The sequence below is a fragment of the Triturus cristatus genome, chromosome 7, assembly GCF_964204655.1.
Source record: "Triturus cristatus chromosome 7, aTriCri1.1, whole genome shotgun sequence".
NCBI lineage: Eukaryota > Metazoa > Chordata > Amphibia > Caudata > Salamandridae > Triturus > Triturus cristatus.
This window is the reverse complement of record NC_140590.1, coordinates 444,936,272-444,948,734: the sequence shown is the minus strand read 5'-3', so window position 1 is coordinate 444,948,734 and position 12,463 is coordinate 444,936,272. Positions and strand designations below refer to the sequence as shown.

The 12,463-nt window shown below is 45.6% G+C and overlaps 1 protein-coding gene across 1 annotated transcript in view; it reads right to left on the bottom strand.

Annotated features, from left to right (window-relative positions):
* The window catches only part of DNAH9 (dynein axonemal heavy chain 9), a 1,479,259-nt gene that overhangs the window by 1,234,463 nt on the left and 232,333 nt on the right, over window positions 1-12,463 (bottom strand). The window contains exon 9 of the mRNA XM_085616775.1: window positions 2,457-2,607. Coding sequence (XP_085472901.1) covers window positions 2,457-2,607 — 151 coding nt within the window. The remainder of the gene's footprint in view (window positions 1-2,456; window positions 2,608-12,463) is intronic.

The window sequence follows — 12,463 nt, the reverse complement described above, 5'->3', positions numbered from 1 at the left end:
CTGCTCGCATACAGTCTCTGAACTGTTGAGCCACCGCCTCAATGCTGTTTGTAATGGATTCTACAACTTGAGTATCATCAGCATAGGAGATGGTGGAGAAGTCAAAAAATCTTATGAGGGGAGCCACGTATATATTGAATAACTTGGGGCTGAGTGATAATGCTTGCGAGATACCACAAGACAAAAAGAAACGGTTGGAAATAAAATCCTCAAACAAGACTCATTGCTCTCTTCCAGGAAGGAAAGAGCAAAGTAACTCAGATGCTGACACACCTAGACCTATCTCCACTAGCAATTAACTCCCCCCTCTTGATTTTATTCCAAGCCTGCGTTGACTTCAACTGCCTTTGATATTAGCTGGGGGTTTGTTGGAAGATAATTTAATACAGAAGCCCACTGCCATGTGGCCTGACCAAGTGACAGGAAAGATGTCCTCCAGTTGTAAATCTGTGTGATTTGAAAAAATGCCATCCAAGGTATGTCCCGCTAAGTGAGTTGCAGTATTAACTAGTTGTTTCAGGTTTAAGCCACAAATAATATCAATGAGTTCCTTGGAGTCTTTATTATGTAAATCTTCTAAATTAAAATTAAAATCTCCCATAAGAGGTTACTGAGGGGCATATCAACAAGCAGGCGATAAAAAATTATCGCCGCTTTTGCGTCCGTTTTCGGCCGAATAGCGGCGATAATTTTATCGCCTAATTAGCAAGGTCACGCTAACGCGTGAAACCTTGCTTTAGCGTCAGGATTCGTAACGCCCAGCTTTGCATCTCTAATGAGATGCAAAGTGGGCGTTCCTGACCTGGCATGACAGGAGAAATGTCGCTAAGCGACATTTCTCCTATCAGCAAGCCTAACGCTATGAAGCATAGCGTCAGGAAAAGTAGCAATAACCCCTGTTATCGCTACTTTCCTTACGCCTGCTTCAGGACTGACTTAGCCATGATATCCTATTGAAGGTGGATATCATGGCTAAGTTTGTGAGTCCCTATCAACTAGCTAACATGAGATTATCGCTGGGTTTCCAGCGATAATCTCACGTTAGCCAGTTAGCGCTAGGATTTTTATCGCTGATGAGATAAGCGTTGCTAATAGCACGCTATCTCAGCGATAAAAATCGGCGCTAGCCGGCGATAATTATCCTAGCGCTAAGTGCGCTCAGCGATAATTATTGCCGGTTGTTGTTGATATGCCCCTGAGAGCTTCCAAAAATGTAACTTTAAGGCCTGAGGGTCTAAAGTCAATATACCATAGAACATGGAGTTGTTGTTTAATTTACATTTAAATGAGAGAGATTCACAATCCATCATATCTGGATATTGAGATATTAAAATGGTCTCGATAGATTATTGCTAGTTCTTTAATCTACTTACCTACCCGATCTAATCTGGTTGCTGCACAGCCTTCAGGTAGCATTGCAGCAAAATTTGGCTACTTTGTAATAATTTTAAAAAACAGCTAGGGATTCCGACCGTGGTCGCAGTGTGGTTGCGGACAGGCGCAGATAGGCTTGCCTTTGTTGCTCCAGTGTGAAAGTGCTCTGCAGTCGCTTTTCATGGCCGGCATGGGTGAGTGGCTGGGGATGTGGCAAATGGCCGAGCGTGAGCCAGCGCTTCGACTTAAAATATTTTGACAACCAAATAGTGGCGAACTGGAGTCCAGCAACCCCTGACACCTGGATTCAGGATCCTTTGAACCAGGTGCCTACTGGAAAAGGAAGTTAAGTTAAAACAAATGGTGAGAAAGGTAAATCATAAAATTAAAAGTTAGAGGGCCCATTTTGCACAGCAGTAAGGAGCCAGGCACCTCCTTAAAAATTACAAACCAATGTCTACAAGGAAAGTAAAAAATGCAAGGTAGCAGGATCTTCTCAACAGCAGATACTGTGAGAACGTGCTCTGCAGTCGCTTTTCACAGCCAGCAGTGGGGTGCAGCAGGAGGTGTGGCCAATGGCTGAGCACAAGTCAGTGCTTTGATTTAAAATAACTGGACAACCAAATAGTGGCGGACTGGTGGTGTTTCGGGGTACATCTGAAAAAAGACCAACATTCTTCATGTAATCAGTATAGTGCCTCACGTTCTTGCATGAGGAAGGTGATGAAAGGACTTAGTTGCAAGCAAAAAAGTGGACTAATCTCTCACCACAAAGTAGGATATTCATTTGAGGCATATAGCAGTCCAAAACACTATTTCAGGAACATTAGGGTTTGGACATTCGGTGAAGCTATGGTGCTTTAGTTTGGTGAATGTGTATAATTTTATATATGACCACCTTTTGTGCTTTTGTAAAAACCTTGGATAGAGAAGAGGATTAATGGAATTATTTATTTTTATCAATGACTTATTCTTCCTTAATACAGCAAGTGACTGGACTAGCACAATCCGCATTTACATAGCGTGATCATATGAAATTAGGAGATTTAATTTCTTCATGTATGTAATTTACGGTAACATACCAAGTTCTTCCTCTTTCTTCATGTGATGATTGAAGATAAGCTTAGCTGTATCGAGGTCTTGATCAAACATGGTGACCAGAAGGGGATATTTTCCAAAGGCATCTGCTGCGATAACAGGTCTTTCAAGCAAACTGCCAAACATATCCAGCAACTGCAAAGAAAAAGCCAAGTTAGAGGCAATGGTGGTCTGGATTTCTTCTGTGATTCCCAGCTGCAACTTGAAGATGTACTATCAGAGCCAATATAGAAACCCATTCTCACCAACCATTCTCCCAGGCACGCCCAACTCAGCCTTAAAACCAAACAGTGGATCAAAAATATATCATTAATAAAAATGGACATTAAATACTAGGAACACAGTCTATTTAATCATCACAATTTCTCATACAAAGCAATTTCATTCACCAGCAAATCAATGCCGGTTCACAGTCTCAATTCAGAAGAGTGACGTGCCAGAAATGTTTTAGTTCTCAATGCTAGATGTAACTGATTTTGGCAACCAAGGTAGAATGCTAGTTACTGGCTAACCAATATGTATACTCACTTCGTGGAATATAGCTAAACCTACAGGCCGGTAAGGGAGCATTCAATGGCTGCAGGTCCTAACATCCGGTGTGCTACTTGAGCCCTTTCCTGTGTCATGGCTCAGCCTCTCAGTAACTGCTTATTGTAAAGAAGTGGTAGGCCAGAATAATGCTCTGACAGAGCCTGATTTTTCTTTTGCTGCACAGATCCTATTTCTCTCGAGAGATGCTGCTGTAAACGGGGGATGCCAGCACTTAACTTGCTGAAAGCACACCTGATCAACCAAACAAGCACTGTCAAAGCCAAAACATCGGGCATCTTGTCATTGTTTGGGCAAAACGTGCTGAGCCCTAGCCCATATAAAAGAATATTTGCTAAAAGCCAAAATATTTTTGGTACCATAAAATATATATGGTAGTCTGTGGCACTTAAGGGAACTACTTTCTGTTCGGACACTCCCCTTGTGAATGAACGCAATGCTGTCAGGCAAAGTGAAGTCAGCTAATGGTTCAAGTGGGCTGACCCACAGCCCAATGCTGTACTGGCCGGAAGAAAAATGTGAATGACGCAACAACAGACCAATGGATGAAGAAGAGTGTGTGAATGTTCTTAAATGTACATCATGTATATAATTGTAGTGAAATCAAAAGGTCTTGGCTGAAACAAAAAAAAACTTTTTGTCTTTTACTATGGTTTGGCGGTCTTGCTTTCCACAAGGGCGGAGCGGACATGCCGTAACAGGGAAGGGGGGGGGGCAGCTTTTCTTTCAGAACAGCATCGAATAGAAGCAGGAGTTGCCCAGAAAAGAAACCGGATTTCCCGATACCACAATGTTCGTTCGGGCTCTACTTCTTCCATTCGGGGCTATGTTGAGACTTTCTTCCAAGCCTAGGTCTCGAAACATCTGTATATATTTTTCTTTTTGTCTTGGAATGATGCAAATAGACATATTACCCAGAAGTATGAAGCAGGTAATTAACAGTCATCGACAACAGGTGTGGGCAATTGCTCTTAATTATATTCACACATATTCTTCTTACAGCAGAAATATTTTTTTTAAAAAGCATTATTCTCAGAAAAGGACAAATATGATTACTAGTAGAGATAAATTTGGGAAAGTCCATTATACTGTGGTTACCTAACCTTGCATCGAACAAAGAGAACTCAGAAAAGCCTTGCTGAGTTTAAAGCCCCTCAAAAGTTTTCGATTAGCACCACTTCCAATATTTGATTTTTTTCAGCTTTTAATCACATACTTTTCAATTACCTAACATATTTTAGTGTTTAGTCTGTCTTTTGATTGGTCCCAAAATATTACGTAATATTTCTGCTGAAAACGTTTTAGAGAGGGAAGGCCCACTTTTGAAATGTTAGGTGTAGCAATCATGTAGGCCAGCAGAGCAGGTGGCCACCACAGTATACATAATTAATATTGTGTCAGATTGCTTTGTGTCAACGCGACTGTGTAAGTCAAAATGTGTTGAAAAAACAATGCTCGGCCTTGCTCTTTGATAAAACATGCAGGGAAATTATGCATCCAAATATAAGGTTGATGAAGACGAAATGACCTTTCATTTGAACACAGTCAAACCTGAGCTTTGTTGATATTTCACCGGGTTTTAAGGTCTGATGATAGGAAGCTTATTTTATTTTGAATGAGAAGAAATGTGGGATTTCGCTCAGCGCCCTTCAGGCATTAGTTACTTTGATCTACCATCTTCCGCCAGGGATGGTTTGAATTTTCTTTCACAGTTCTGATCAGCCCACAGGACTGCTGCACAGGTTTACATGTAGCTGTGGCGAGGGGCAAAAGAGTCTCCCTGCCTTCCAGTGGGTCACACTCCCTGCCTGCTCATGGCCATGCCTTGCTTCCCACTCGCCTCAGCCAGTTAAGCCCCTGACCCAGCACACACCCACCTCACTCTCAGGTGGTTGCTGCTAAAAGATTCTGCCACCCTCCAAGTAAGACAGTGCAGGAACCAGTAGCGTAGCAAGGGGGAGTGTTGGGGTTGCGGTGGGTTCCGGGCAGCACGAGTTTTGGGGCCGGTGCCCCCCTCTTACCTGCAGCCGTGTGGGGCGGACGTTGCGGGATTCGCCAGCACCCCCCTGCGTTTACATGTGGCCCCCGGGCACCAAACGCAGTAACCACCATGGGCGGGACAGCGTCTAGCTATGCCACTGGCAGGAACACAACAGCGTTCCTCAGAAGCTGTAGCTATCATGCCTGACATGACCAAGTAGGTGACACCAAAGAAATACCGCACATTAGTGGTCAGAGCAAATTAAAAACTCAAACTACTGACAGACTGGGCTTAGGAACTTCTATAGTGGTACAGGAGGTGAAGTGAACTGTGTCAACTTCACCACTAGACTGTACTGGTGCAAAGGATGGCCCATTCTGAAGCCAGTCAGCATAACCACCTAATGAAAGCAATCAATTTCCACTTACAATGTATAGAGATCTTTACTGGAAAGCTTTACCTGACGATGGAATTAAGAAGTGGCGAACACTGGCTTGCCCATCTACCACTTGACCCCCCTCAGCTAAATACATCTTTTTATCCTCCTGACTATTACAATCACTACGGTGCCTCTTGAGTGCAAATGTTGCTGCCATTTGACAGTGTAGTGTATTTAAAACAAAAAGTTCAAAGCTGGCGGGGTGGGAGGGGGAATGAGAGGTTTTCGATTTTTTTTTGCTGAGAAACGTTTTCGAGAAGCAAACACATACCCAAAGACAGACCCATACAAAGCGGGAATCAAGAGTGTCAGTGGTTTTCTACATTTATAGAATGACGGCACCCGCACTATTTTTGATATTATTAAATACCTCTCAAGAGGACACTTTGTAATGTGATTTTTTCCCCCCTAAAAGTACACACTTTTTTCATGTCAGTTGCTAAATTTGTGATAGTTTATTCTGTCCAATATTCCTGTTAGCCATATTGCTGTCAATGGTCCTGTATAACTTCGCGCCATGTGCGAAACATCGCAAACTACGCTGCCGCCCTTCTCAAATACACAGACTCAGCGTTTCATATGTTCACCTTCTGCCTATGCTTTAGGTCCTGTACTAAGTTTCCTTGCCCTGGACTTTCTTAGTTCGGCAAATAGCTAGCAGCGTTTGTCACAAATATGAAGAACAAGCATTAGCAAAGCCAATAGGTCTGACTTTAGAAAGTATCTGCACGCAAACAACATTTGTGCATGCCTTTCTTTGCATGCATTCTCATATTAAAGCCGAACATAATGCTCTTTCCGATGCATGTTTATAAATGAAAATAGCAAAAGAAGCTGTCCCCGATACTGAAAGCTTCTAATGCTGTTGGATAGTGTCTGACTTTCCTTAATTCTGCTTGCTGATAGGTCGGCATGAGCTGCCTTAGAATAGAAGGGAGTGTTTAGCATTCCAATACCTTAAGTTGAATTGACAATTTATTCGCAACTCCAATCTTTATATTGGAGTTGCGAATAAATTGTCAATTCAACTTAAGGTATTGGAATGCTAACCACTCCCTTCTATTCTAAGGCAGCTCATGCCGACCTATCAGCAAGCAGAATTTTCTACACCTGCTTTTAAACACTAACATCATTCAAGCACCTATGTCCACACTCCCATCAATCACTGCCACTGTAGGACCTCATTTCACCCTCCATCTGACACTACTATGTCTTATGCACTTCTGGCCATCTCTGCTTGCTACTACTACTGCCGTTTCAATATTTATCACCGTTCTACCCTTTAAAGTCCTGGAATTATGTTCATCTCCCCCTACCGACGACATCATTCCTGCAACTCTGTTTGTACTCTGCCAGCCACTCCCACTGCTTCTCAAACTCATGACTCTTTGTCTGACCAAGACATTCTTTGTGTACTACGAGTCTTTTTCGTCATGGTCCCCTGAGCGTCCCTCGCTTACTGAAACACGTTGCACATTCTTGTTAATATGTTCACCTCACCCTGCTCTCTACCCACCATTCCTGTGACTCTATTCACCTCCCAGTGCGCGCCTGCACCCTCCCTGTAACACTTTTCACCTTCACTCTGCTTCTACCAACATTCTTGTAGCACCGCTCCCCGTCCATCAACCATTATAATAACCATTGTGTAAATGTGTCCATGCTTCATCAAATGCCACCAACATCCCTGTGACTCTGTTTACATTGCATTATGCTAATAAGCCTCCAAATACCTTATTTCCTTCTGTAAATCTACGAGCAGTCTCATACCACTGCCACAATATAAGGATTTCCCCAAACAACCTCTTGCCTTTATCGCTGGATAGAGGTGTGCTAGATGTTAACATTATGTAGAGCAATCCTTTACCTCTGTGGAAATTTTTTCAACCAAGAAAGCCATAGCCAGTACCCCATTGAAAACAAGCATTGGCATAGCCAATAGGTCTCGCTTTTGGGACCTTCTAAGTATTTAGTTATGCAGCACCATATCCTTGGTGCAAAAACATCAACTGTTGCATGGCTAAACACTTATAAGGTCCCAAAGGTGAGACCTATTGGCTATGCCAATGCTTGGTGTGGTTGTGTGTGTGGTTGTGTGTGTGGTTGTGGGTGGTTGTATGTGTGTGTGTGTGTGGTTGTGTGTGTGTGTGGTTGTGTGTGTGCGTGGTTGTGTGTGTGTGGTTGTGTGTGTGTGTGGTTGTGTGTGTGTGTGGTTGTGTGTGTTTGGTTGTGTGTGCAGTTGTGGGTGCGGGTGCGGGTGCGGTTATGGGTGCGGTTGTGGGTGTGTGTGTGGATGTGTGGTTGGGTGTGGTTGTGTGTGTGGTTGTGTGTGGTTGTGGTTGTGTGTATTGTGTGTGTGGTTGTGTGTGTGGTTGTGTGTGTGTGGTTGTGTGTGGTTGTGTGTGTGTGTATGGTTGTGGTTGTGTGTGGTTGTGTGTGTGTGGTTGTGTGTGTGTGGTTGTGTGTGTGCTTGTGTGTGTGGTTGTGTGTGTGGTTGTGGTTGTGTGTGGTTGTGGTTGTGTGTGGGTGTGGTTGTGGGTGTGGGTGTGTTTGTGGGTGTGTGTGTGGATGTGTGGTTGGGTGTGGTTGTGCGTGTGGTTGTGTGTGGTTGTGGTTGTGTGTGTGGTTGTGTGTGTGTGTGTGTGTGTGTGTGTGGTTGTGTGTGTGGTTGTGTGTGGGTGGTTGTGTGTGTGTGTGGTTGTGTGTGGGTGGTTGTGTGTGTGGTTGTGTGTGTGGTTGTGTGTGTGTGGTTGTGTGTGCATGTGGTTGTATGTGTGGTTGTGTGTGTGGTTGTGGTTATGTGTGGTTGAGTGTGTGGTTGTGTGTGTGTGGTTGTGTGTGTGTGGTTGTGTGTGTGGTTGTGTGTGTGTGAGAGTGGTTGTGTGTGTTGTTGTATTTGTGGTTGTGTGTGTGGTTGTGGTTGTGTGTGTGTGGTTGTGTATGTAGTTGTGTGTGTGGTTGTGGTTGTGTGTGGTTGTGTGTGGTTGTGTGTGCATGTGTGTGTGGTTGTGCTTGTGTGTGGTTGTGTGTGTGTGGTTGTGTGTGTGTGGTTGTGTGTGTGGTTGTGTGTGTGGTTGTGTGTGTGTGGTTGTGTGTGTGTTTGTCATTGTGTGTATGCGGTTGTGTGTGTGGTTGTGTGTGGTTGTGTGTGTGGTTGTGTGTGGTTGTGTGTGTGGTTGTGTGTGTGGTTTTGTGTGGTTGTGTGTGGTTGTGTGTGTGTGGTTGTGTGTGTGGTTGTGTGTGTGGTTGTGTGTGTGGTTGTGTGTGTGTGGTTGTGTGTGTGTTTGTCATTGTGTGTATGCGGTTGTGTGTGTGGTTGTGTGTGGTTGTGTGTGTGGTTGTGTGTGGTTGTGTGTGTGTGGTTGTGTGTGGTTGTGTGTGTGGTTGTGTGTGTGATTGTGTGTGGTTGTGTGTGCGGTTGTGTGTGTGGTTGTGTGTGTGTGGTTGTGTGTGTGGTTGTGTGTGTGTGGTTGTGTGTGTGTGGTTGTGTGTGTGTTTGTCATTGTGTGTATGCGGTGGTTGTGTGTGTGGTTGTGTGTGGTTGTGTGTGTGTGGTTGTGTGTGGTTGTGTGTGTGATTGTGTGTGGTTGTGTGTGTGGTTGTGTGTGTGGTTGTGTGTGTGGTTGTGTGTGTTGTTGTGTGTGTGGTTGTGGTTGTGTGTGGTTGTGTGTGTGGTTGTGGTTGTGAGTGGGTGCGGTTGTGGTTGTGTGTGGGTGCGGTTGTGGGTGCAGGTGTTGTTGTGGGTGGATGTGTGGTTGGGTGAGGGTGGGTGTGGTTTTGTGTGTGGTTGTGGTTGTGCGTGTAGTTGCGTGTGTGTGTGGTTGTGTCTGTGTGTGGTTGTGTGTGTGTGTGGTTGTGTGTGTGTGTGTTTGTGTGTGTGTGGTTGTGTGTGTGTGGTTGTATGTGTGTGTGGCTGTGTGTGTGGTTGTGGTTGTGTGGTTGTGTGTGTGTATGGTTGTGTGTGTGGATGTGTGGTTGTGTGAGTGTGTGTGGTTGTGTGTGTGTATGTGTGGTTGTGTGTGTGGTTGTGTATGTGGTTGTGTGTGTGGTTGTAGTGTAGTGGACGCAAAACTTCTATTTTTCCACTTGCCGTGAGGGGAACGGCTGCCTATCTTCAATCACCTGCCTGGGCCTGCTAAACTCCAAGCCGTGAGGGGAACGGCAATCAAACAACGGCCAAACCGGACCACAAATCCCAGGGGGCCTAGCGCTACGAGTGCGCCGGACGTCATCTAGGGCGTTGGAAGCCCTCATAAGCAGGGAGCGCCTCCCACAGCGCGGGACACAAAACTCCTATTTTTCCACTTGCCATGAGGGGAACGGCTGCCTATCTTCAATCACCTGCCTGGGCCTGCTAAACTCCAAGCCGTGAGGGGAATGGCAATCAAACCACGGCCAAACCGGACCACAAATCCCAGGGGGCCTAGCGCTACGAGTGCGCCGGAACGTCATCTGAGGGCATTGGAAGCCCTCATAAGCAGGGAGCGCCTCCCGCAGCACGGGATGTAAAACTTCTATTTTTCCACTTGCCGTGAGGGGAACGGCTGTCTATCTTCAGTCACCTGCCTGGGCCTGCTAAACTCCAAGCCGTGAGGGGAATGGCAATCAAACTGCGGCCAAACCGGACCACAAATCCCAGGGGGCCTAGCGCTACGAGTGCGCCGGAACGTCATCTGAGGGCATTGGAAGCCCTCATAAGCAGGGAGCGCCTCCCGCAGCACGGGATGTAAAACTTCTATTTTTCCACTTGCCGTGAGGGGAACGGCTGTCTATCTTCAGTCACCTGCCTGGGCCTGCTAAACTCCAAGCCGTGAGGGGAATGGCAATCAAACTGCGGCCAAACCGGACCACAAATCCCAGGGGGTCTAGCGCTACGAGTGCGCCGGACGTCATCTGAGGGCGTTGGAAGCCCTCATAAGCAGGGAGCGCCTCCCGCAGCGTGGGACGTGCGCGGGCTCGCCCGGGCAAAGCCCGGGCCAAGGGCGGGCCCGTCCCTCGCCCGTCATCGCCAGAAAGAGCCAGGGCAGGGCTACCCTCCTAATCCATGGGTTCTGGCGCTGTTACATAGATTAGTGAAAACGGTACTGTGACCATCCTTGTTGTTTGTACGTGGGAGTGGTTATTTACTGATCAGTACCTAAGGATTGACTGCTGAGATTGATGAACACTTTGTGAGGACTTCGAACATCTCACACGGATCCTTACAACATCAGCATTGATAACAGGGTGATATGAGGTGGAAAGGCTGCTTGATTGGGGTGACTGCCGAGATAGTGCGCAGAAAAAGTGAGGATTTAAGGCTGTATCATCGAGGTTCTGTGTTTCCTGCGTTTTTTGTGTAGGGGGGGCTGATAATACTGACGTTTCTCTACCTGAAGGAGGCCTGTGTAGGTCTTACAGTCCCAGGAGTTCCGTGATCGCCCCATTTAAACCTACCTGCAATTTTGTCTCTTAAACGCCTATTGATCTTCTGTTAAGAGGCCTTTTAGTCGGCGCGTTGGAGTAAAAACTTGGGCCAAGGGCGGGCCTATTTAAATATTAGTTTGTGCCCAGGTGTCAGGGGTTGTGTGCATTATTATCATTATTATTAATAGTATTTTGTGCTTTTGTATCCTTCATATGATCAATCACTTATCATCTGATTATGGCAGCCAGCCGTGAAATAACTGGGAGAGGCTCCAACACTGGTGTTCTTGGGACTTTAGATAATTTTATTATAAGAGCTACTTCGGTTTTGGACAAAGAGATCACATTAGCGGAACGCCGTGTGTCTCTCGAATTGGAGCATACAAAACGTTCCTCATTGGGGAGATTGGCTAGAGTTCCCTCCCCGGTCCAATCCCACCTGTTGGTCTAATTCAGTCTCATTCGGTTGATTTAGTTCTGCCCCTATCTGATCAGACTGTTCACTCAGCAACTGCGGGATTATCACAGAGTTTTGTTTCAAATCCTGTGATATCACGGGTGTCAACGAGATCCACACCGCACTTGTTACCAAATAAATCTGTGCCCTCCCCCCAGGTGCTCATGTAGGTAAACGTAAACAGGGTGGAGGTATATTGAGACAGACAAATGCCAAAGTTGGCAAATTAAACAATGGTACAAAAAAAGGGAAAGGGAAGTATAGTGATCCTCCAAATCCCCCTATAAATAATCCCACCCCGGGTTTGGTACAGATACCCCCACCCAACGAAATAAGGGATGCTTCATCCCCAAATTTGGGTGCTAGATTCTGGGAAGAAATGGGAATTTTGGTTTCTTCAATTGTCTCTCCCTTAAATGAGCGGCTAATGTGTATTGAAGAAAAACTCCGAGCCATTGATACGAGGGTGGGCTCGTATGGCGATGCGATGAATATACTAACAACAAAGGTGGAGAGTTTATCCGCACCAATGGTGGTGCCATGTCAGCAATCCTCTCTAAAAAACTCAGGGCTACCAGTTGTGCAAGCAGGTGTTTTACCATCTCCTAACAATAATATTTCTACTGCGAGGTTGGTTGATGTACCTGTTAATACTGATACAGTGGTAAATATTATTTTTCATGAGGATAGGGGGCCCCATCCTTCTGCCCCTAGAGATGCTGGTACTGGAAGCCATATGAGCAGTGCTCGAAACGTACCAAAGCCCAACGGGGTTCTTTTGGACTTACCTCCAGATTGTGCACCCTATGTAGTGGTTTTGTCTGGGGTTCCAGGGCTTGGCAGTAATACCCAGGAATCTTATGATGAACTTAAGAACAAATCTTTACATTGGTTGTACAAACATAGACCCTTACCGTTACATGTGTTTAGTGAGATCATTCATGTGCGTAGAGTAGGTTGGGTGGGATCTCGAAAGAAGGATTCTACAGGTGACTGTATTGTCCTTAACTTTAGAGATAAACGAGCCGTGAAATGTATCTGTGACCAGGGAACTGAGGGTACCGCATCATCTATCAAGTCCCATCCTCTTTCCTATTTTTACCCTCATGGAAACTATTTGGGAAGGCAGAAATGGTCGGCCACAGTGCACGATAGCAGG